General features: G+C 46.0%; 2 protein-coding genes and 1 long non-coding RNA gene across 14 annotated transcripts in view; 2 read left to right on the forward strand and 1 right to left on the reverse strand.

Moving 5' to 3' along the window:
- Ralgapb (Ral GTPase activating protein non-catalytic subunit beta) overlaps positions 1-5,380 on the forward strand; it is a 92,704-nt gene extending 87,324 nt beyond the window's left edge. For all 5 annotated transcript variants that reach the window (XM_069988337.1, XM_069988338.1, XM_069988339.1 and 2 more), the window contains 4 exons: positions 918-1,026; positions 2,504-2,582; positions 4,420-4,568; positions 5,083-5,380. In XM_069988337.1, coding sequence (XP_069844438.1) covers positions 918-1,026; positions 2,504-2,582; positions 4,420-4,568; positions 5,083-5,276 — 531 coding nt within the window. In that variant the 3' untranslated portion in view covers positions 5,277-5,380. The remainder of the gene's footprint in view (positions 1-917; positions 1,027-2,503; positions 2,583-4,419; positions 4,569-5,082) is intronic.
- The window catches only part of LOC138804068 (uncharacterized), a 20,838-nt gene extending 9,500 nt beyond the window's left edge, over positions 1-11,338 (reverse strand). For 2 of the 4 annotated variants that reach the window (XR_011365154.1, XR_011365151.1), the window contains exons 1-6: positions 11,181-11,338; positions 10,366-10,519; positions 8,713-8,919; positions 7,814-7,905; positions 5,659-5,794; positions 705-755 (exon numbers count right to left, since the gene is read on the reverse strand). This is a non-coding gene — a long non-coding RNA (uncharacterized lncRNA). The remainder of the gene's footprint in view (positions 1-704; positions 756-5,658; positions 5,795-7,813; positions 7,906-8,712; positions 8,920-10,365; positions 10,520-11,180) is intronic. The other 2 variants (XR_011365152.1, XR_011365153.1) reach the window with 2 other exon arrangements.
- Positions 11,339-11,451: 113 nt separating this feature from the next.
- Positions 11,452-24,547, forward strand: Adig (adipogenin). 5 transcript variants are annotated; one of them, XR_011365149.1, is made up of 5 exons: positions 11,452-11,644; positions 15,615-15,747; positions 15,933-16,064; positions 20,687-20,883; positions 23,625-23,664. XR_011365149.1 is itself a non-coding variant. In XM_069988343.1 (3 exons), the coding sequence occupies exons 1-2, from the start codon at positions 11,518-11,520 to the stop codon at positions 15,731-15,733; spliced, it is 246 nt and encodes an 81-aa protein (XP_069844444.1). In that variant the 5' UTR covers positions 11,452-11,517; the 3' UTR covers positions 15,734-15,747; positions 24,179-24,547. The 5 variants fall into 5 exon arrangements, 2 of the variants coding, with proteins under 2 accessions (XP_069844444.1, XP_069844445.1); XR_011365148.1 differs by lacking the exons at positions 20,687-20,883; positions 23,625-23,664 and adding an exon at positions 24,179-24,547; XR_011365150.1 differs by lacking the exons at positions 15,933-16,064; positions 23,625-23,664 and adding an exon at positions 24,206-24,547.
- The last annotated feature ends 250 nt before the right edge of the window (positions 24,548-24,797 follow it).

Consider the following 24,797-nt stretch of genomic DNA (forward strand, 5'->3'; position numbering starts at 1 on the left):
TTACACTAATGGGGTGGCAGGGAAGCCAGAAATACTATCAGCTTATTAGTGAAGGCTCTTAAGAGTCCTTTCTGCTAACAAGAAGAGAGACTTGGACTTAGACTGCAATAGGAAACATTTGGTCTGTGAAAAGGATAGCTTATTGACAGGACATTTTAAGAGATTAGGATCCCCTAGTGATACTGCTTTGATTGAGAAAACATACTGCGTTCTGTTCATAATAGAGATAGACTCAGATCCCTTTAAAGCATTACAGACAAGGGGCTAGGAATGTGGCTTAGTGGTAGAGTGCTTGCCTAGCATGCATGAAGTCTGGGGTAGAATTCTTCAGTACCACATAAACAGAATAAGTCAGAAGTGGCACTGTGGCACAAGTAGTAGTGTACTAGCTTTGAGTAAAAGAAGCTCAGGGACAGTGCCCAGGCCTTGATTTTAAGCCCTAGGCCTGGCAAGAAACAAACAAAACAAAACATAGACAAGCCAGAGGCTGGTGGCTCACACCTGTAATATGAGGATGGTGGTTCAAAGCCAGCCCAGCCAGGAAAATCTATGGTACTGTTATCTCCAATTAACCATCAGAAAACCAGAAATGGTGCTAGCCTTGAGCAGGAAAGCTCAAGGACAGCACCTACGCACCAAGTTCAAGCCCCACAACCAACAAAAATAGAAAAAATTAACCAATTTTATTGTTCAATATTTCTTACCTCTTTTCTTTTGACAGTTTTAGGCCTTTATTTCTTCTTTCTAGATTAAGACTGATAAGCAGAGAAACCAAAGATGAGTTTTTTGGTAAATGTATTTCACACTTTTTTCCTGAGGTGATTTTCATGACTTGATACTTATATCACTAAGCATCTTGATAAATGCGTAGCTGAGCAGTTTTATCAACATTTGCACTTTCTCCTCTCTTCAAATAGCTCAGTCCCAGTTCCAGAATGAAGAAGCTGCCTCAGGGTCGACTTGTGCCTCCCCTTGGACCTGAGACAAGAGTGTCTGTGGTCTGGGTGGAACGCTATGATGACATAGGTACATATACAGATATTGTCCATAAATGATAGTAGCATTGCAGCAACTGCCGAGGGTCTGAAAGGAGTTAGTGCAGAGTAAGGGGAGGTGACCACAAATGAGAACTGAAGTGCAGCAAGCTTCAGTTTATATCCCAGCTCCCCTACTCGGTGGTATGAATGGAGCCTGATATAGCTGGGGCTATAGTGGTGACTATTCGATGAGACCAGGAACCACAAAAGGCTATTCTGGAGAAAGTGAAAGGAAGCCCTTAATACACTCCTTTGCTATAAAACTTGTGTACTTCTAGTCTAAAGGTGAATTTGTCATTAAGAGTTACGCCTAAGCTGGGCACGGGTGGCTCACACCTGTAATCCTAGCTATGCAGGAGGCTGAGATCTGAGGATCATGGTTCAAAGCCAGCCTGGGAAGGAAAGTCTGTGAGACTCATCTCCAAAAAACCACTCAGAAAACAAAGCAGCACAGAGGCTCAAGTCATACAGCGCTAGCCTTGAGCCGAAGAGCTAAGGGACAGCATTCAGGCCCAGAGTTCAAGCCCCATGACTGACACCAAAAAAAAAAAAAAGAAAGAAAGAAAAAAGAGTTATGCCTCAGAGAAGTTTTTCTTTTCTGTTTTTATATTAGTTTACATTAGTTACACAGAAGGTAGGATTCCTTGTTACACTTGCATACATGTTTTACAATCAATATCACCCCCTAGGGAAGTTTCTTATGATTTTTTTTTGTATTTATGTATTTATTTAGTGCCAGAACTAGGGCTTACACTCAGAGCCTCAAGCTCTCTCAGCTTTTTTACTCATGGCTCTACCACTTGTGCTACACCTCTATTTTGGACTTTTTTGGTGGTTCAGTGGAGATAATCTCTTGAGTTTGTCTGCCACGGCTGGCTTCAAACCAGGATTCTCATTCTCAGCTTTCTGAATAGCTAGGATTACAGGCGTAAGCCTAGCTCTTGTTGTAAGCTGCATAAGACTATTAGAAAGGTACCGGCTAACTTAACGCCTGTATTCCCAGCTACTCAGGATTCTGAGATCTGAGGATTGAAGTTTGAAGCCAGCCTGACGCACAAATCCAAAAAAGACACTTATCTCCAATTAACCAGTAAAATGCAGGAAATGGAGGTGTGGCTCAGGTGGTAGAGAGTTCTAGCCTTGAGTGGAAAGAACTAATACCAACACACACCCACACCCACAAATTCATGCTTAGCCTAGAATCTCATCCAGCTCAGTTTGTGGAAAAGCATAGGAGTTGCTTTCACTAAGCTCTCACTCACCACAGATCATGCTTCTCCAAAACTCTGCTTTAGATGAACTTAGCTAAAATGTCTTCATGGAGAATTTTATTTGGGGAATGATTAGGATTACATGTTTTACTATAATCTGTGTGTAAAGAGATTATGAAATTCAATTTCCTCTTATTTACTTTGGAAAAATTAGGGAGATATTAACTGTATGATGCTATTTTTTTTTTCCTTCAGAAAACTTTCCCCTCTCAGATCTGATGACAGAAATCAGTACTGGTGTGGAAACTACTGCAAATAGTAGCACTTCTCTGAGGTACATTCTTTCATTTTTTTGAAGCATATCTTTTTTTATACATTGAAGCTTAATAAAGAATTGCAATGAAACAAAAAAGTTGAAGGCACAAAAATAAAAGAATCATATATTTGTACATAAATGTACAAATGTACATTTACAAAAATTATGCACAAAATTATCAAATTTACCATGATTTTAAAAACAAAACTTTGTTGCTGGGTGTGGAGTTAGGATTGTAAGTTCAAAGCCTGCCTCAGCTACCCAGCAAGACCCTCAGAACTATCCATGTTCTCATAAGTGTCAGGATTGTCTTCCTTTTTGAGACTGAATAAATACTCTACTGTATGTGTATATATCATAGCTTATCTGGTCATCTGTTGTGGGCCTGTAGGTGCTTCCATGTCTTTATTACTGTGAATAGTGCTGCATTCAACATGAGTTATCGATGTCTTTTTGAGATTTTTTTTGGTGGGGGGCAGGTCCTGGGACTTGAACTCAGGCCTTGGGTGCTGTTTCTGAACTTGTTTTGCTCAAAGCTAGTGTTCTACCATTTGAGCCCCTGCTCCACTTCTGACTTTTTTGCTTGTTTATTAGAGATAAGAATCTCACAGACATTCCTGCCTAGACTGGCTTAAAACTGTAATCCTCAGATCTTAGCATGAGTAGCTATAAATACAGATATGACCCACAAGTACCCACCTTCCTGAAAGTAGTATCTTAATGATCAAATAATTTTTTTTATCAGTATTGGGGTTTGAACTTGAGGCCTCATGCTTGCTCAGTTGAGCCACATCTCCAGCCCTTATTTTTTATTTTCTTAAATAGGTAACTCAGGGAAATGGCGCTGTGGCTCAAGGGGTAGAGTGCTCGCCTTGATCTGAAGAGCTCAGGGACAGCCCCTAGCCCAGAGTTCAAGCCTCACGATTGACCAAAAAAAAAAAAAAAAAAAGCCAGGTACCAGTGGCTCATGCCTAAAATCCTAACTACTCAGGAAGCTGAGATTTGAAGATCATGTTTCAAAGCCAGCCTGGGCAGGAAAATCAGTGAGACTTACCTGCAGCTAACCACCAGAAAACCAGAAGTGGCGCTGTGGCTCTAGTGGAAGAGCGTTCACTTTAGCTGAAGAGCTGAGGAATGGCACCTAGGCCCAGAGTTCGAGCCCCACAACAACAACAACTCAGTGTTGCCCTTGACTGCCAAAAAAATCCAAAACACACACACACACACACACACACACACAACACACACACACACACACACACACACACACACACGGGATTCCCACACTGGACTTAATATAGTTTCTGCTACTGCTCCGAATACAGCTTCAGCTGCACTCTGCCAGCCACGCTGTCCCTATATCAAAGGATAAGGAGAGGATAGCTATGTGCTGGTTCACAGTTAGCCCAGGCAGGAGAGACTCTTTCTCTAATTACCTACCAGACTACCTGAAATGGAGCTGTGGCTCAAAGTGCTAGCCTTGAGCAAAAATAACTCAGGGCAGTGCCCAGGCCCTGAGTTCAAGCCCCTTGGCCAGAAAAAAAAGGGGGGAGACTAAAATGAATGTTCCATAGTTGGCTGCTGGACGCTAAGGCCCACAGTAGATTTACGTGGCCTTTCTCTTGTCTCCTCAGGGGTTTGCTTAGCGTTTTTTTTTTTTTTTTCCCAGACTCCTTTTATTAACTTAAATATCCTGATTACAGTAATGAGCACTGAAAGCCAAGAGTTACAGACCCATTTGGCCCTTTTTAAACCACTACTGGCAGAGAGAGGTTGCTATGGTATTGTTATGCAGTGTATGAAGGACTTCAACTAAAGTGTGTCTGGGCTAAAAAAAGACCTTTCTTTTCTTAAGATCTACAACTCTTGAAAAAGAAGTTCCTGTCATATTCATTCACCCTTTAAACACTGGATTGTTCCGGATAAAAATCCAAGGAGCCACAGGAAAATTTAACATGGTCATTCCTCTTGTGGATGGAATGATAGTTAGCAGGAGAGCACTGGGTAAGTTCTTCTTTCCTTCCTTAACACTGTAACTCAAAAAGAAATCAAAGTAAGAAAAGATGCTGATTTTTGATGTCCCATGTCTACAAAGTGCTGTTGTGAAAGGGGGAGCATGTTTTGATCTGTTTTAAACTTTTTCCCCCTGTGCTAGGGATGGCACAGGGCCTTATTCATGCTGTCTTCATTGGATAAGTCCCCCTAGCCTTTAATCTAGTAAACACAAGTGAGACTTTACAAGTTTGCAGAATTAGAAAAGAAAGGTGGCTATTGGTAATCCAGGAGAGAACATGGGTTATCAGACCCATTTTGGTTTTGTTTTTCCTTTGTCATTGTATCTTCTAACAGTTTTTCTTAATGCTTAAGGATTATTATCTCTTTGAGGACAAGATGTTATCCAACTGGGGTGAAATAGATTAAGTATTCAGAAAATGATTCATCTGAATGAGAGTACATCATCTGAATAATGAGAGTGCATCTTACTATTTATTGACAGTTGTTTTAACCTGTTTTCAAGGTTTTCTGGTGAGGCAGACTGTAATCAACATTTGTAGAAGAAAGAGACTAGAAAGTGACTCCTACAGTCCGCCACATGTCCGCCGGAAACAGAAAATCACCGACATTGTCAACAAGTACCGGAACAAGCAGTTGGAACCAGAATTTTATACGTCACTTTTCCAAGAGGTTGGACTCAAGAGCTGCAGTGCTTAAACCACTGTCTGTGTGGGACATTGAACTCCAGTTTGGGGGCTGTACTATCAAAGCAAGACAGTTTGATAGTGATCACTGTAAAAATAAAAGCAAATCACTCCCAAGAGCTTACTGTTTAATCACAGGATAGACGAAACACATTGTAAACCCATTGGATAGAAGACTTTGGACTTCCTAATGCAATGGGCTCGCAGACACAATCATATTCCAGTTGGTAATGATGATAAACATTTTAGCCATAAACTTCCTTTTAAAAATGACAATTTTAGTTCAATGTAAGCCTTTTGAGGAAAAAGGCTTTTATGCACCTCAATTGTAAACACATGCATTGGTAGTATCAACAGATTTGCATATTAGAAGTTGAAGATAGTTTTATACTCACTTTTTAGGAGATTGTCTTCAAACTTAAAGTCTGTGTCAGAATCTCCCAGGACATTTAAAGGTTCCAGTTGGCAGCATGGAGGAGAAGGAAAGAAGTTGCAACGTTCTGTTTACTTGTAGGTCTGTTTGTCATCCAACTGTCAAAATGACAAAAAAGAGTACAATATACGTTTGCTTAGGGTTTTTTTTCTTCCTTAGATAAAAAATCTGACATTAAAATATTTTGTATTTTTTCTCCACAATCAAAAAAGTCATCATTCTTGTCACTGCACAGATAAGCCTGGTGGCCTCAGCTTCTAGGGGAACAGACATGAAGCGGAGGCACATCCTTGTCCTCTAGTGGAGCACTGATAGAATTTGTAGGGTTAAAAGCTCTTGAGTCAACAGTGATGCCTCCACTCCTCATTATTGTCCAGTGTGGTGATGTCAAGGCAAGTTCATCATTTGTCATCCCTTGATTAAATAGCATGAAATGGAAAGTCACAACAGAGAGGTTGAAAATTACTTGATTTCATCCATTCTCTTATTTCAGGACCAAGCAGCAAACTGCCATAGTTGATAAGGGATTTGAATTTGTGGTTCAGGAAGTAGACTCTTAATGCTGCTAATCTAATTTCTTCCAGAGAGCTCTTGGAGTGTATCATTTGACAGGCGTCACGCCACTTGAGAAGGGGGCTATTGTCGTGCTTTGTGTCCTTAGTCAGCTGAAGGCATGACAAATCCCTACCAGGTCTTTGGGAATACTTGTGTAACTTTGCTGCTAAATTTCTGCTAGGGACAAACTTGGGAGTTGGCTAGACTCAGACCTTCCTTATGAGGGTTTCTGTGACAATGCTCTGTGTCCTCCACTTCTCTCATTTGTGTGTGTTTCTTGCTGAGATTGCTTTCTTCTTAAAAAAAAAAAAAAGTGATATTTCAAGTCCACAAAGGGGTGATCTGAGGATGCAGGTATTTCCCATAGCTCTCAGGTGTCAGCATGTCTGTAGAGCAGTGTCACGCTGCTCTTACTATTTTGTTGTTCCAGTAGTTTCCTTAGAGGGTTGAGGGCAGTGTAGGGCTTCCTTCCCTGCTCAGGAATCTTTCAGCAAGTAACCTGGGTATACCAGCTCTTAGTCTTAAGTCTGCCATCCTCTTCTTCATGTTTGTTTTCAGCTCAGGTACAGATACCTCTTTTTCCTCTTCTTTCTGTGACCTAGTCTCCATATAAGGCATGATAGTATTCAACCACTGATTGCTTTTTGAGCTGAGCAATAAGTGTGTCTTCAGATGGCATCAGGGGAGTGTGAATGTGAGTTTTACCCTAAAAGTGTTTTAAGAATTCAGCAAGAATAGTTGAAGTTTAACAGCTTTCAAGAAAAATTCCAGGTTGACACTTTAAGGGAAGGAGCGCTTATTCTAGTTGATGTGAAGGCTATAAATCGAATGTGCAATGTTATAACATTCCACATGTTAAAAAAAAAAACAAAACTGATATATGCCTGGCGCTGGTAGTTCATACCTGTAATCCTAGGAGGCTTAAATCTGAGGATAGCTGTTTGAAGCCAGCCAGGCAGGAAAGTCGGAGATTCTTACCTCCAGTTAGCTACCAGAAGACTGGAAATGGAGCTTTGGCTGAAAGTGGTACAGCATTTGTCTTGAGCAAAAAAGCTTAGGGACAGTGCCCAGGCCCTGAGTTCAAGCCCCACAACCAATAACAATAACAACAAAGCTGATATAGATGTTTTTCTTTGGACAAGTCTTTTAGTTGGGGCATAGATTGAATACCAGGTATCTATGTGTCTGTTTCTGTGTCTGTGTGTTGGGGATGGGCCTATTGGTCTTTCTGTTGGCTTCAGTTTCTGTCAATTCTTTACTTCCAAAAACTTTGGTAGGTGGACACTATGCTGATGCAGTTTGGGATCGGAGAGACTTGACAATTGCCCAGGGGAGGAAGGATGTACAACCTGCAAGGCATGAAGCCCCTAGTGTGTACAGAGCTGGCAGAATATGGTGTATGTGGACCTCATCAGGTGCTGGTTCCTTTCAGAATTCCATCAGCACATACACTGGTACAGGCCGGAGTTGGTGGTCATGAAGTACTCCCTGAGTACAGCAATGTCAGTGGAACTTATTTAGTACCTAACAGTAATGTTTACTGGTCCACTTGGTAAATTTACCAGCATATGTTTGGAACCTTCTGGGCCTGGATTAGGCTGCACAGTTGCTCCATGTGCCAGGTACCTGGGATGGGTGAGTTGAGTATGGCCTTCTAGAAAGAGAAAAGCATTACCCAGGAGGCAAGCAGGTCACTCCTCCTGCTTCCTTCTGGAGTTAAACTACCCCCTCCTCTCTCCCTTTCTTTCCTCTCTCCCTTTTTCTCTCTCTCCTCTCTTTTCCCCCCACCCCTCTTCTCTCCATCCTGCCCCTCTCAATCTCAGCCCTTACCCCATCATTAGCCAGGGCTTCCTGCTAACACTGTCCTTTGAAGGGAATAATTATGTGGTGGGACAGCCTTCCACACAGATGCAGTGAGCATTTTCCTCCTATTCTGGGTGCTGTATCTCAGTACAGCCCATTTTCCAGACTCAGTTACAAATACAAAATACAACCTTTGGTTGTAACATCAGTAGCCCATAGGTTACATGGGCCTTCATGAATGGTTCCTTCCTGCATGTGCTGGGAAAGTGTCCGGCTCTGCCAGACAGATTTCTCTGGGAAGTGCAGCTTTACCTTACACAGTGTTAAGCGGTAGGTAGTGGAGACATGTGGAGCACATTTGGGGCTCCTGCTGGCCAGTGTTCCATAAGCACTCAAGGTCCAGCAGGTGGGATCTCCCTGGAAATGTGGAGACTCATGTTTACCTGAAACAGTTCTGGGAGTGAGCACTGCCCCCAGAACCTCTACCTGAAGTAAATGGAGGATCCACCTGAACAATATGGAGCCAGACAAATCTACACAATGGGTAAGGTTTTCTCAAAAGTATTAACCCTTGTTCACAGTTTTATGATTTGTTGGGGTTTTTTTTTGTTGTTTGTTGTTTTTTTCAGGGCTGGAGGTTGAATCTAGGGCCTCATACCTGTTAAGCACGTGCTCTTCAACTGAGCTACAACCCCCGGCCTTTGTTGTTTTAGTAGTGAGGGAAAAGCTATATTTGGGATTCCGCAGTGCCTTGCATCTAGTAGGCGCCCAATAACTATTTGTTGAAGCAAATGAAGTTTCCCAAGTTCTCATCTCCCGCAGTGACCAAGACTTCTTTCTCCTCTGAAGGGCTTGGCAGTTGTGGCTGAAAAATAAGCAGTATCATAATTTGCTTGAAACCATATTTACAATTTGTATGAATTTCAGTATGTTGCCAAGACATGATGTTTTTCTTACTGTATTTCTGTAAATATTTCTGGCACTGAAGTGTAAAGTACAGGCGAGATGTAAATAGGAAGGTGTGCCTGTGCCCCTCGCCTCCTGTGTTTGATCTCTGTCACTAGGGAAGAAACTCCACAAGTTTGTATTTATGCAGATCCTTTGTCCAGAAAAACTTATGGAAAACTGAATGTAATACATTTAGTCAATTAAATTTTAAGGAGATTCTTATCTAATAACCTTGTGTGCTTTTGGTTACATTGGCTCCTGCATGGTCCTCTTAAATCATACTTTCCAGGGGCTTTGCTCAGCTGACTACCCTTCAGGGTTAGATCTGTGGATTTTTACCCAGAGATGAAGGAGCATTTCATGATGTACTGCTATAAACATTATTTTTTAAAGACAAGCACATGGTCTCTGCTGGAGGAGCCTGGGAATAGCTGGGGAGAGGAGAATGGGATGGAGGGAAGGCTCTGACCCTGGAGTTTTTCTGCCTACAGAGAACATGAGTTCTAGCAGGGCTGGGCAGCCTGGAAGTGGGGAGACAAAGACACTCCTGTTCCCACTGCTGCTTTGCCCAAACTTGGCTAACAAGGATTCCCTGAGGCCAGGTTAGTACTACAATGCCTAGATCACATGTGCTGGGTGGGCCACTTGAAACTGATGGGAGCCCTTGTACCTGTCTCTGCCAAGAGCTGCCTCCTCCCCCTCCCAAGCACCAGCCTAGCACCCCGGAACTGCCTGGGGCTGCAGCTGCCAGCCAGTCACAAGGTCTCTGGCCTGATCTAGTGGCTGAGGAAGCTGACCACACAGATGCCTCATTTTGGTGACTGGGAAAGTTTTATAGCCAGAAGACATGTGTTCAAGTTTTTCTGACCTCTGCTGCTCTGCTCTTTCCAACCAAGCCTTCCAAGGCCCAACACCTGGGAATCAGCCCAGCTCCAGCTGCCCTGCCCCAGCACAGCCTCCCTGGGCACTGTTCTTGGGTGCACATCTGAATCCTTTTTGCACAGAGCTCTCCTGAGAACTCACTATCCCAAAGCAGGGCTGGGGCTCCTATCAACCACTGGACCTCTGGACACCAGTTCTTTCCTTCCCTACTGTTCCCTATGGCTGACCTGGTTCCCTTCTGCCTTGACTGGTGTCTTCCAAGATCCACCCATGTCATCTCCTAGGCCTGCCACACTTTCTACAGCTGCTCCTTGGCTTAGAATGAGTGCCCGACTATAACCTATGCTCTTCAACCATGTCTCCACACCAAGTCTGCCCTGGCATGTGGAGTCTGCCCTTTACCTCCCAGAGATCAGACTCAGCTGATGAAGGTAAGCCTGGAATCAGCATGTTAACTAAAGCACCTCCCACCCTCACCTACCTGCTCGCAGTGATGGAGGCAGTGGATCAAGGACTTCATGAAATGTACCAGTTGTGGTCCTGCATGTACTTCCCCTCACCCCAAGGATTCCAACCTGGCCACAGTCCTCCAGATTGGGGAAAGACAGGATCCTGCCACAGGAGGTTCTAAATGCCTGGTAAGTGGATGATTGACAGAGGAGGTGGACAAGAATAGCATTTGGGGGTGTCCTTTCCACTGAATGAAAATCAGGACAAATATAGCTTCCAGATTAAACACTTAAATGGTCTACTGTATGTTGTATCAGCCCAGTGACCTAATACAGCTTGGCAGATGGATTTAGCCAACAATGTTCTCGTGAAGTTTGATGCAGCTTTTTTTCCCCCCTGGTACTAGGATTTGAACTTAGAGCTGGGACTTGCTCAAGTTTACTTGCTTGGCTGGCCTATCACTTGAACCAGCCTTGATCTAATGTTTTTAACTTGGGAGATTTCACTTAGAAAATCTAGACTTTTAACTCTCTTAGAGCAGTTTGAGAAGGATGTGCACATGTGTAGTTGGAAGAAAGGGCCTGGGGACCTGACTGGCTGTGGGTGGTGGTGTCTAACCACACACACACACACACACACGCACACACGCCACACACACACACACACACACACGCCACCCCTCTCCTGAAGTACACACACACACACACACACACAGAAATGCCACCCCCCTCCTGAAGTACACACACACACACACACACACACACACACACACAGAAATGCCACCCCCCTCCTGAAGTAATTTCTGTCCCATCTATTTGTCAAGTTTTAGTATTATTCTAGTCTTACAAGAAAGAAGATCAGAGAGGTATCCATGAAGTGGCTGAGCTGGGAATGAAATCCAGGCTGGACATTGAGTAACCAGGGCTTTCATTCTCAGCCAGATGGTCTCACGGCCCCTACTCCCAGCCATGCCTGCTCCCATCCATGCCAGCACCCTTGCCAGCCTTCCCAGCTTCCCCTGCAGTTCTGTCTGAGGACATACCTCCTTATGTCACCATCACTGTCACGGTCACTGCTTAGTCACAATTGGACTAAGACCAGAGCCTGGCCCAGCCTGCCAGGCCCCAGGGGCACCTTGCATGCCCATGCCAAAGCACCGGCCCTGCTCTGCCACACATACACCATGAAGTTCCCACTGGTACCGCTGGTGAACGACCTCACATTTCCATTCCTGGTTCTCTGGCTCTGCCTGCCCATGGTTTTGCTGCTGTTCTTGGTGATCGTCTGGTTACACATCTTACTTAGCCAAGGTGAGCTGCTGGGCCCAGACTGGGCTCTAATCTTGGAGCTGGGCAGGGACCCAATTGGATAAGGTATCCTGAAACAAATCACAGAGAAGGGGACCTTGCTTGGGGATTTGAAGTGTGGCTCAGATACAAGTGGCTGACTGTGAAAGGAACCTAGAATCCAAGAGTAAATTCCTGACTTTGTGAAATTAGTTTTGCACTTCTCAGGGATACTACCAGTGCATAGGATCTTTGGTGTGAATTAGAAAGAGGTGATCCTGCTGGGTCAGTGGATTAGAGAAAGATACTCTCCCTGAGCAGAAGCTCTGGGGGGCTGCTATTAAGCCCCACTTGCCTTCCCAGCTGTATGGGTGCTTTTTTTTTTTTTTTTTGGTCAGTCATGGGGCTTGAACTCTGGGCCTGGGCACTGTCTCTCAGCTCTTCAGCTCAAGGCAAGTGCTCTACCACTTGAGCCACGGAGCTACTTCCTGTTTTCTAGTGGTTTATTGGAGATAAGAGTCTCACGGACTTTGCTGCCTGGGCTGGCTTTGAACCACAATCCTCAGATCTCAGCCTCCTGAGTAGCTAGGATTACAGGTGTGAGCCCACTGGCTGGCCTGGCAATGGGTGCTTTTTTTTTTTATGAGCAACTTGAACAAGATATGGCAGCCTGTGGTATTTTTCAGATGCCCACAGACATTCACATTGTTTTTGGCCCATCCCGTATCTCTGAGCTTCTCTGGGACACAGGATTGTGGAAGCTGACTACTACTGCACAGAGGAGCAAAGGCAGGGCCAAGTTGGCCTCAAGGGAAGCTGAGAGCAAGTGGATTAGGCATGTAGCAGGACTGATTCTGTGTGTGTGTGTGTGTGTGTGTGTGTGTGTGTGTGTGTGTGTGTTCTAGTACTGTGTGTGTGTGTGTGTGTGTGTGTGTGTGTGTGTTCTAGTACTGTGGCTTGAACTCAGGGCCTAGGTACTGTCCTTTAGCTTTTTTTTTTTTTTTTTTTTTGCTCAAAGGCTGGCACTTATCACTTGAGCCACACACCTCCACTTTTGGCTTTTGGCTAGTGAATTGAAGAGTCTCAGACTTTCCTGCTGGGCTGGCTTTGATCTGTGATCTTCAGATCTCAGCCTCCTGAGTAGCTAGGTTTACAGGTGTAAGCTACAAGTACCTGGCTAGGACTGATACTTCTCTTTGGACATCCTGATCCTCAGGAGGTCCTCTACCCAGAGGCCTTTTGGGGGACCACTCAGCCTTTTACCTCCTGCTCCTTAGTTCCATGACCTTTGGCCAGCTAGGCGAGGAGTTCTAAGCCTCCTGCCAACTCTGGTCACATGTTTTTGAGACCAAGTGAACAGTTTACCTCACTTCCACTGTCCCGTGGCCTTATCTGGGGGGGGGGGGGGGGGAGAGTGATTATGTAATTAGTGTATTTCCTGGCAAGAGCCTGAAGTCCTGTTGCTTCTGGGAAAGGCTTAATTAAAACATATTCTCAAATTTCCAAGGTAGACCAAAGCCCTCTTTGAAAAGCAAAGCTCAGACATTGGGCCCAGCAGCTGGTGGGGAATCAGGATCACATGCGCGCGCATGTGTGCGTGTGTGCGTGTGTGTGCGTGTGTGCGTGTGTGTGTGTGTGTGTGTGTGTGTGTGTGTGTGTGTGTGTGTGTTACTCAGACATTGGGCCCAGCAGCTGGTGGGGAATCAGGATCGTGTGTGTGTGTGTGTGTGTGTGTGTGTGTGTGTGTGTGTGTATGTTACTAGAGCCTCAACTCAGGGCCTAAGCAGTGTCCCAGTGTGTGTGTGTGTGTGTGTGTGTATGTTACTAGAGCTTCAACTCAGGGCCTAAGCAGTGTCCCAGTGTGTGTGTGTGTGTGTGTGTGTGTGTGTGTGTGTGTGTGTGTGTGTGTTACTAGAGCCTCAACTCAGGGCCTAAGCAGTGTCCCTGTGTGTGTGTGTGTGTGTGTGTGTGTGTGTGTGTGTGTGTGTGTGTATTACTAGAGCCTCAACTCAGGGCCTAAGCATTGTCCCATAGCTTTTTTGCTCAAGGCTGGTACTTTACCACTTGAGCCACAACTCCACATCTGGCTTTTGGATGATAATTGTAGATAAGAGTCTTACAGACTCTCCTGCCTGGACTGGCTTTGAACAACAGTCTTCAGATCTAAGCCGTCTGAGTAGCCAGGATTGCAGGTATGAACTACGGATGCCCAGCTAGTGAACTGGCTTTTATGAAAGCTATCTCTCTGGGTTTAGAAGTCTTTTGTTAATTCTGCCATAAAGATATGCCCTCCCTAAAGTGGGGGATCCACTCCCAGGGTCCCCTGAGACCTCTTGCTCTAAGTATTATTGAGAGTATTTTCTTGTTGTGTTGGTCATTGGCCAAAGCTCTGCCAGAGTTTAGAGGGTTAGAGTTTCGAGACACACAGGTTTTTGGTTTTCTTGCTAGGTAAATGTTCTCCTTAAACTGTGCACCCAGTCTTTTTTGCTTTTATCATTTTTTCAAACAGGTTCTCATGTTTTTGCCAAGGACCACCTTCAGTCCATGTTCCTTCTCCTCATTCCTCCTACATAGATGAAACCATGAATGAGAACCACCATGCTCAGCTTATTGTTTGAGATGGAGTCTCATTAGTTAAACTACAATCTTCCCAATCCCAATCTCTGTCTCCTGAGTAACTGGGGTAACAAATATTAGCCACTGTGCTTGACCCAGGCTTGGGGTTTTCTCTTCTGCTGTGTGTCCCTTTCTTGAAATCAGCTAGATTCCAGGCCACTGACAAGAGCTGCTCTGACTCCTCCCAGCTGCACCATCCTCAAGTCCTGTCTGGCTCAGCAGGGCCAAAAAAGATGTTTCAGGACCCACCAGTGCAGAAAATGCCAGAAAAAGCAGGAGGTTGCTTTTTTCCCAAGCCAAGGGAGAAAGGGAAGGGGAGCTGCCCAGTCAGATCGTATGGACCCAAGAAAAGTCAAAACCGTTAGCTCAACTCTTGGGAAAGTTATCCATAGGACACTGGGAAAGTTACCCATTGGACACTAGTAACCTCTGGCCATGACCAGGAGAAGGGGGAAGGAACTTGCAGAAAGAAAATGGAAGTGTCCAGAGATGGATTCGGGCTGAGACTGGAGGGGTACAGCATTGTGCTTAGGGAACAGCTGCTCACCTGCATGGTGGTCCTTGGAGCAAGGTATCCAACAATGCCTCTGAATATCTTGACTTCAAGATGAGTGCACTCAGTGGAACCCCACAATGGCAGAGCTGATAGGATGAGTTTGAATCCAGTCCTACTACTAACTGGCTACGAGCCATCATAGCCTTCCCCGCCTGCAAAATATGGAAGATCCTTCACAGATTGAGCATCCCTCCTTCCTAAACTCTGAAATCCAGAATGACATTCAGAAAGTTTTAGGTTTCCAGTAAAAAATCGATGCAAAGATTCCCAAATCTAAAACATTTCTAGTTCCCAGTCTTTCTTTCAAGTAAGAGATATTTAACCTACAATGGGCTTCAAAAAGTTGGCAAGAGGACTAATTGAGGAAACAGCATGGTAATCACTCAACACTTAGCATATTTTCAGAAAAGAATCCTGATCTCAAGTGAAGAGTAGTTACTTCAAGCCATTACCCTTTTTGGTAGTACTGGGGTTTAAACTCAAGGCCACATGCTTGCTAGATAGATGAATGGATGGGCAGGTCAATGCCTGGTTTTGTGTCTCTTCAGTGTCTCCTCCCCCCCTTGGATATACCCCAATTGTAGGTCATCTCTAAGGCCCTTCCCTGCCTAATAGATGGATCTGACCACTTTCTGAGCCATAAGATAACCTTTCTAGAACACCAAGGCCCTAAATTCTTCTTGAGGTCTTGGGGCTGGTCTCTAAGTCATAGCTCTTCTTTGTGTCTTCTGGTCTCACATAAGACTGCAGCAGGTAACTTTATGGGCTGGGGTGTAAGATCGGATGTCAGCACTCCAGAAGCTGTATCTTGAGTCTTCACAGATTCAGAGGAAAACAGCTCAGATGTACTCTTCACATGGGAATCTTGGAGCAAAGGCTTGGCTGAGATTTACCAAGAAGGGCTACTCTATGACCAAGAGGAGGAGAGACTCTGCCAGTGAGCCTGTTCTACCAGGTAAGGCCTTTCTGGGGAAGGAACCGGGTGGGGGACTCAGAGGGGTTCCCTGGGCCTGCCCAAAGCCTGGGAAGCTGCCATGTTGAAGCTTTGCCCTCCTGCCACACTGGAACCTGGCTCTGTCTCTACTGTGGTACAGAGCTTACTGTCTCTGCCATGTTCTGTCTCTGCCTCTTGTTCCAAAGACAACAGCTGGATCACCTGCTCACTTCTCTCCTCCACCCACAACCCCCATGTCTCCATGGATCCAGCTGCTCACCACTCCTGGAGGGGAAGCCTCCAGCCTGTCCTTCCCACCCATGGCCCACCCACCAACAGTGAGTCCTAATGATTTTTCACTCTTACTACTATCTCTCCATGTGCACCTCTGTCTATCCCCACAGCCACCAGAGCCTGGCCTCCTCCATGTTCTCTACCCTGAGTAGAGGGAGGAGACAGACTGAGAAGCAAGGACTCTCACTGAATCTCAGTTGCAGAATCTTATCCAACCTTTCCCATCACAACCTTGACAATGGAGGGCCTGGGCCCCTTATGAACTCATGTATGCTTATGGGGCCATCTTTGTGACTGTGAAGTCCCACAAGATCCCATGCTTAGGAGTCTTAAGCTTGGTCAGTGCTCTGCTATTATATCCTGATTTTGTGTGTGTGTGTGTGTGTGTGCATGCGCGCGCGAGTGTGTGTGCGTGTGTGTGTGCGTGCGTGTGCACACGCTGGTCCTGGGACTTGAACTCAGTACCTAGACACTCTCCCTGAGCTTTTTTGCTCAAGGTTAGCACTGTGCTACTTGAGCCATATAGCTCCACTTCCAGCTTTTTGTGATTAATTGAAAATAAGAGTCTCAAGGACTTTCCTGCCCCAGCTGGCTTTGAATGATGATCTTCAGATCTCAGCCTCTTGAGTAGCTAGGTTTACAGAATACCATATCTGCACCAAATTATTTCAAAGAGACTGAATCTCCAGGGAGACTTAATCCTAAAAAAAGGTGGTGTGTGTGTGTGTGTGTGTGTGTGTGTGTGTGTGTGTGTGTGTGTGTGTGGAGAATCCTATGGGAAGTTGGTGCAACTCAGAGATAAATAAGCAATCTTCCTGAAGTATATAAGGCAAGTAGTTAGTTAAAAATGGAAGACACAGATGCAATTCATGAAATACCTTCATGGGAAATAATAGTTTGTCTTTATGATACAGATGAGGAAATTGTTGCACAGAAGTGTGAAAGATTACACTGGGTTAAGGAGTGTACAGGACTGAATCTAGGACCTTGTCCATGCTAGGAAAGCACTCTACCACTAAACTACACCCCAATTCTAAATTCTAATGTTTGAACATACATGTTTACTTGTTAATGCTCCCCTGAATGCCTTATGCAGCCTATCCGGGCTGTGTCCAGTCAAGGAAATGAGATGCTCAGATTCTACAAAAGAACCATGCCCATGATGGCTCACTCTTGTAATCCTAGTTTACTCGGCAGACTGAGATTTGAGGATTGCAGTTCAAAGCCAATTCAGGGCAAAAAAAAGTCTATGAGACTCTTCAATTCACCAGCAAAAAGTCAGAAGTAAAGGTGTGGTTCAAAGGGTAGTGCACCAGCCTTGAGTAAAATAGCCAAGTGAGACATGGCCCTGAGCTTAAGCCCCAGTATTAGCGCATACACACACACACACACACACACACACACACACACACACACACACACACACACACACACACACACACACACACACACACACACACACACACACACACACACACACACACACACACAGAGCACTGCCAGGGGTAGATATGACACTCTACTTTGTCCATCTGTATAGTCTTTCCTAGACCACCATTGATCTATGTCTCTTCCTCCTTTAATCACTGTCATCTCTAGACCCAACCAGCACTGGCTTGCTCAACTGGGCTATGGCTACCGTAGAATGGGAGAGACTTGCCAGGGAGGGAAGAAGATACTGCTGACTGATGATCCTTTCTGGGACACCCCCCCCCCACACACACACAAACACAACCCATGTCCTCTATGTTGGATCCACTATTCTCTACCATCATACTGGAGCACCAGTCCTGCAAGGACTGCTGAATTCAGCAGTGCTGGGTCAGGGCTGTGCCAGAAGCTGGGGGTTCATGTTCAAGAAATGAGGGTGTTCTTTTTTTTTTTTTTTTTGTCAGTCGTGGGGCTTGAACTCCTGGCTTGGGCGCTGTCCCTATACTCTTCAGCTCAAGGCGAGCACTCTACCGCTTGAGCCACAGCGCCACTTCTGGTTTTCTAGTGGTTTATTGGAGATGAGTGTCACGGACTTTCCTGCCCGGGCTGGCTTTGAACTGAGATCCTCAGATCTCAGCCTCCTGCGTAGCTAGGATTACAAGCGTGGGCCACTGGTGCCCAGCTATGAGGGTGTTCTTATACCCAGAAGAACACGTTTGATTCTGGGCCCAGTCAAGTCTGTTCATCAGCTGGGGGACCCAGGCCCAGACGGTTCAGAGTGGGCTTGCTATGAGCGTCCTTTAGTAGGCTTCAGGTGGATGTTAATTACTAGTGTTTATTTGATAAAGCCTATGGTGAATCTACCAAGTGTCTTGTTATGATGGAACCATGGAGTTGCTGCTGTTTAATGCGCACTTGGGTGCCTCTTTCTCTCTCTCTTTCTCTCTCTCTCTCTCCTCCCTCTCCCTCTCCCTCTCCCTCTCCCTCTTGTTCTCTTCCTCTCTCTTCCTCTCTCTTCCTTTCTCTTCCTCTCTTCCTCTCTCCTCTCTTTTTCTGGTCCTAGGGCTTGAACTCAGGGCCTGACCACTGTCCCTGAGCTGCTTTTGCTCAAGGATAGTGCTCTACCACTTGAGCCACAGCGCCACTTCCAGCTTTCACTGAGTCATGTATTGGAGATGAGAGTCATATTGACTTTCCTACCCAGGCTGGCTTTCAACTGCAATCCTCAAATCTTAGCCTCCTGAGTAGCTAGGATTCCAGGCATGAGCCACTGGCATCTGATAACATTTCTCATCTTGAAGGTGAGTACACTGCCAGGGAGGTCACTGCCATCAGGAGGAGCCTGGGAGGACAGCAAAGAAGGCCAGGACAACCTGGGGAGGCCATGGTATTTATTCTGGCCTGGAGGAAGGATTGTGGTCCACAGCAGGTGCAGGAATAGGACACATGCTGGGAGGAATAGTCCCTCTGTGTCCCCAAGGCCCCTTCAGACCTTTCTTTCCTGGCCTTCAGCCTTCAACTTCTATTTGGGCCTAGAGGCCCCCCCTCTACCAGGAAGCCTTCTTGTGTTGTCCCCAGCAAGACTCCTATCAATTCTTGTTAAAGACAGATGAGTTTCCTTTCACAGACCAAGGAGTTAAGATCCAGTGTCCCTTACCCAGCCAGCTTCTGCTCTATCATATTCTAGTTCCCAGAAGACCCCTGCAGGTCCCAACTCTCCCCCACCCCTGATGCTGCTCTCTGGGGTCCTCTGCCCATTACCAAAGCTTTCTATTTGTATACCCTGGGTTCCAGCTTACATGCCGTTTCCCTATTACCTGGCAAATGTCACCCATCCCCATGCCACAGAGGAAACTGAGGTACCAAGAAGGCTCAGAGGGAGGAGACAGCCAAGGTGAAGCATTGGGTCACCAATGCTGGTCCCACTCACTTATCTGGGTATTTGATTTTCACTTGGTTTTGTTTTCTTTGAGACAGAGTCTCAACTATGTAGACTGGCTAACCTTAATTCCTGATCCTCCTGCCTCAGCCTCTTGAGTGCTAGAATTATAGGTATGTACCACCAAGCTAGACTGATTTTTTTTTTCAGCCATGGGGCTTGAACTCAGCTGGATGCTGTCCCTGAGCTCATTTTGTTCAAGGCTAGTGCTCTACCACTTTGAGCCACAGTGCCACTTCCAATTTTCTTGTGGTTAAGTGGAGATGTCTCACAGGGAAGTGGGTACTGTGGCTCAAGTGGTAGAGTGCTAGCCTTGAGCACAAAAGAGGCTCAGGGACAGTGTGCAGGCCCTAAGTTCAAGCCCCAGGACTGGCCAAATAAAAGTCTCACTGACTTTCCTGCCTGGGCTGGTTTTGAAGTGGGATCCTCAGATCTCAGCCTCCTGAGGAGCTAGGATTACAGGCGTGAGCCACCGACACCTAGCTGTCTTTTTTTTTTTTTAAGGTACTGTTCTGCTTCACAGATCAGGTATAGGTGGGCCAGACTCTGTGTGTGTGCATGCACGCACGTGTATACACATGCACACATACACACACACACACATGCATATCCATTGGAATGCATGTGTCTGCCTTTTAGTGTGGCCCTGGTGGAACCAGTCTGCACCCTAGGAGCAGGCGTTTGCCCAGGTATAAGGATGTCTGGGAATGGGTGTGTTCCTGTCCTTGCCTCTTTCCTTCTTCCTGTTCACCTTGTACTTCTGTCAGCCCAAGAGGTGGCTATGTGGTAGCAGACCTGGGAGCCCCAGGTGCCAGCACATGGTAAAATCTACCCTACTCCCTGCTGCCTGCATAAAGGCCCTGCCCTATGCCCCTGGCTTCCCCTTGTCCCCAGATCCCATGGCCCTGCATCACCACACAGCAAGGGTGCTATGCCCAGCTCTGCGCCCACCTGGGCTGCAGGTACCAGCGCCACAGGCAGGGGAGGGAGGTGTGGACCTGCTGGGTGCCAACAGCAGGTGTCTCTTGGGTCTCCACAGTAGTCCCATAAGGCAAGAATTTCTCTTCCACAGTGTACATTGGGCCAGAGCTCTGAAATTCCAGCCCTTAGCCCACACTTGGCTGGCAATGGGAGGGATGTGTGTGTGCTTCAGACTATGGTGGAAGGGCACCAAACCCTGGCCTTTCTGGGGATACAGCACAGCCTTAGCTCCTGATGCTGCCTCCTGAAGCAAATTGTCTTCCTTCCTTCCTTCCTTTCTTCCTTTCTTCCTTTCTTCCTTTTCTTTTTTAACAGCATGGGGCCTTCTGAAACCTTCAGTCATGGCTCTTAGGAGCTTGGCACTCACTGGAGCTTACAACCTGGGTTCAAATCTTGGCTGTCCCACTTACTAGATAATCTGGATGGATTCTTCATCTTCCTGGGACTCTCTCCACAGCGCACTCTATGTGGACTGTTGTATTAAACCACAATTCAGATATATCTGCTGCTTGGTATGTAGTCATGTGCTCAGTCAGTGTTTACAGCCCAAGTTATGCTGGGGGCCTGAAACTCATGTCTGAAATCCTAGTTACTCAGGAGGCTGAGATCTGAAGATCATCATTCAAAGCCAACCTGGGCAGGAAAGTTTGTGAGACTCTTAACTCCAATGAAACACCAAAAAGTGGGAAGTGGAGTTATGACTCAAGTGGTACAGCACCAACCTTAAGTGTAAAAGCTAAGAGACAACCTCCAGGCCCTGAGTTCAAGCCCTAGTACTGGCACCAAATCAACAACAAAACCAAAATTAAGTTAGGACAAGAGACAGCCATGCAATGCATTTAGAATTTATGTGCTTTTGTACATATGCTATGTATCAGCACAATCCTGACAACAGAACAGTCTAGAAGATGGTGTATTTGTGAGGCTCTGAATGGATGTTGTAGTGTGCTAAACACACATCCTGTTGTTCTCTTCCTAATGAGGACTCAAGGCTATGCTATTCTTGGCCAAGCTGAAAATGTAATCTTGAGTTGCAAGTGTTTGATTTCTTCCTGTATGTTCCCTGCCTCTTTCTGATCTCCCCAGAACACTTACCAAAAGAAATGATGGCTCCCCTTCAGCGCTTAGCTATCAAATGGTGACACCGCTGATGACTTTTGTTTTCGTTTAGTTGCCACAGTTTTCAAAATGTCACGAAAATACACAGATGCTGGTAATTTCCACGTGCATCATAAAGTAGCTAAAGAAATGGAGCTGTGCCCCAGCATGGGGGCGCAAACAGACTCACAGGAGGTGCTGACTGGCAGTTTTCTCGAAAAGCATAAATAGAGTAGAGCAGCCAATTTTATAATTAACTGGGAATTGGTCTTCAGTTAAGCTTCTGCTCTGAGGGAAATGGCCAAGCTGTTGCCAGGAAAGAAGCTGTGTGCCTTGTCTGTTCCTGCAGGCCTAGCAGATTGAAGATTCTGTGACTTTAGTACATTCGAGCATGTTTGGGGATAGAATGGTTCATAGCTTGCAGTGGAGCATGGCACATAGCTGGGTGGATACTAGGAGAGCCTAGCCAGCATCCTGGGGCAAGGCACTGTCAGGATTAGCTGTGTACAAAAGCAAACAAAACAACCACCAAAAATACCCATGGAAGCATTTTCTTTTGGGCTAGGGGCATGGTTCAAGTGGTAGAGTACCGACCTGGCAAATAGGAAATACTGAGTTCAAACCCCAGCATCACCAAAAATAAATATCTAAAGTTGTTGCTAGATGTAAAGCCCAATCTCTGTAATCCAACTACTGTGAAAGTGGAGGCAGCAGGATCGAGACCAGCCTGGGATACATAGTTCTAGGTTGGCCAGGTGCTGGTGGTTCATGCCTGTTGTAATCCTAGCTACTCAGGAGACTGGGCAGGAAAGTCCACGAGACTCTTATCTGTGGTTGACTACTAAAAATCTGAGAGTGGAACTGTGGCTCAAGTGGTAGAACACTAGCCCTGAGCACAAATGCTTAAGGACAGTCCCCTGGGCCCTGAGTTCAAGCCCCAGAACCAGCACCAAAAAGAGAGTAAGCAAGCAAAGAAAGAAAGAAAGGAAGGAAGGAAGGAAGGAAGGAAGGAAGGAAGGAAGGAAGGAAGGGAGAAAGAAAAGAAAGAAAGGAAGGAAGAGAGAAAGAAAAGAAAGAAAGGAAGAAAGAAAGAAGGAAAGGAAAGAAAGGAAGGAAAGAAAAGAGAGAAAGGAGGGGCTGGGAAGGTGACCCAGTGGTACAGTGCTTGCCTTGTATGAATGAGGCCCTGGGTTTGAGTCCTCAGCACCACATAAGCAGAAAAAAAAAGCTGGAAGTGGTGCTGTGGCTCAAGTGGTAGAGCGCTAGCCTTGAGCTGAAGAGCTGAGGGACAGCACCCAGGCCCAGAGTTCAGGCCCCACGACCGTACCAAAAAAAAAAAAAAAGAAAAGAAAAGAGAGAAAGGAAAGAGAGAGAAAGAAGAAAAGCAAGAAAGAAAGGAAGAAAGAAAAGAGAGAGAGAAAGTTCAGGTTCTAGATCAGCCTGGACTACACAGTGAGACCCTGTCTTAAAATAAAACAGGAAAGGGCGGAGGGGTGGGGGGGGGGTGGGGAATAGCTTAGTGGTAGAGCACTTGCCTAGCATGTGGGCTTGATCTCCACCACTGAAAAAATGTTAACGTTTTCTGTGTGGGATGGCTTCAATCTTTGATCCTTAGATCTCAGCCTCCTGAGTAGCTAAGATTATAGTGTGAGCTATCAAAGGCCCAGCTAAGCTACCTTCCCAGCCCCTTATGTGCCTTTTTAAAAGCAACATTTGGATGACTTTATTGTTTAGTCTAAATCAACTTTTTAAAAAGGCAGTTCAAACTGCCTATATGTTTATTGTTTATCTGTTTCTGGGTAGAAAAAGAAGAGGATCCAGCCCATATTGATCCTGGATCAATATGGAGCTGAACTATCTGTAGAATTTACAGAATACACTCTTCTTTCCGCACTTTCAAAACCTAGGGTTATTTTTTTATGTTCGTCTCGCCTGGCAGGGGCAATAGCTTGATGGTGCATGCATGTGTGCACAAGTGTGTGTGTGTGTTAAAGTGCATTCTAGTCTGGAGTGTTTGCTGCTGTTATCAACTCCAACTTTTCTCAAGGATTCTGGTTCTGGCTGGCAGTGTGAGCGTGTTACCTGCAAGCTCCTCTGAAACTTTGGACCAGGAGTGCTGCTCCGTCTGGTCCTGGAATCATTTGTTTGCTTGCAGTGGGAATCATCCATGCGTGTTGAAAAGTGCGGAGGATTGGAGGATACGTGAATGGATGCAGGTGCTGGCCTAGCTCTGGAAGAGGATGGGATCAGCTTACTTTGACAGCTATTCCTCAGGGCTCTTACTTTGCTCAGTGCAGCTCAGGCTGGGAGGGGAGGGACAGGGAACTCAGGGTTGGGACACTGAGATTCCCAGAGAAGGGGGTGGGTGGGGTGGGAGGAGATGGTAGACTTCTGGGGTATGTCCAGGTCAGAGAGGTGCTACACTGGAATTTCCTCATCTGTCCTGGAGCTTCCTGTTCCCACCCATCTGCTGGCCTTGCAGGAGGCAGAGGGAGCAAAGCATGCTGGGCCTTCCTTGGTTCTAAACAGCAGCAGTAGCAGTAGCATTTCAATCTCAGTTGCCAAGGATTCTCAAGCAGGGCATGGGCTGCCATAGCTCTGTGTGTCTGTGGCTGCAGAGAAGCATGCCAGCCCCCAGAGCATCCAAGCTGACTTCAGGAGAGACCCCAGCGAGAACACAGTCCATCCTGACTTCCCTCCTCTCTCCAGCTTGCCACAACTCTGGCCCTTCCACAGGCCCTGGGAAGGGGAAGCAGAATGCTCTGCATCCACGCCCTGCTCACGGTCACGTCTCTTTGGTGTCCTGGAAGGAGAGCTTGCCCACACACAGCTTCTGGATGGAGATGGAGCAGATCCAACAGTGGAATGAGTGGAAAGAGGATGGCGGTGGGCATGAAGGTCCCGCTCCCTGTGGGTGAGGATGGCAGGGATAGCCTTTTTCCAGCGGGAGAAATAAATGTAACAGGTAACAGCACGAATCAGAGCACCAAGTGGGTCTTCTCTGTGGCCTGCACTGTTGCCATGTGTCCCTCATTGATCTTTTTGCTTCTCCCTTGCCCATACCATCTGTAACCAACAGTATACCACCCTCAGAACAATGATGAATCATTCAATGATGAATCACGCTTAGATGAAGCCATTTATTTAGGAAACATTTAGCACCTCTTTTTAAAAAATAATTTATTGTTATTATAGAGTTGATGTACAGAGGGATTACAATTACACAAGTCAGGTAATGAGTACATTTCCTTTTGTGCAGTGTCTTCAGTGCCCTCATTTTCTCCCAGTCCCTCCCTCCTGTCTGCACTCGTGAGTTCATTTTCATCAG

The sequence above is a fragment of the Dipodomys merriami genome, unplaced genomic scaffold (assembly GCF_024711535.1).
Source record: "Dipodomys merriami isolate MVZ:Mamm:240054 unplaced genomic scaffold, mDipMer1.0.p SCAF_354, whole genome shotgun sequence".
Lineage (NCBI taxonomy): Eukaryota > Metazoa > Chordata > Mammalia > Rodentia > Heteromyidae > Dipodomys > Dipodomys merriami.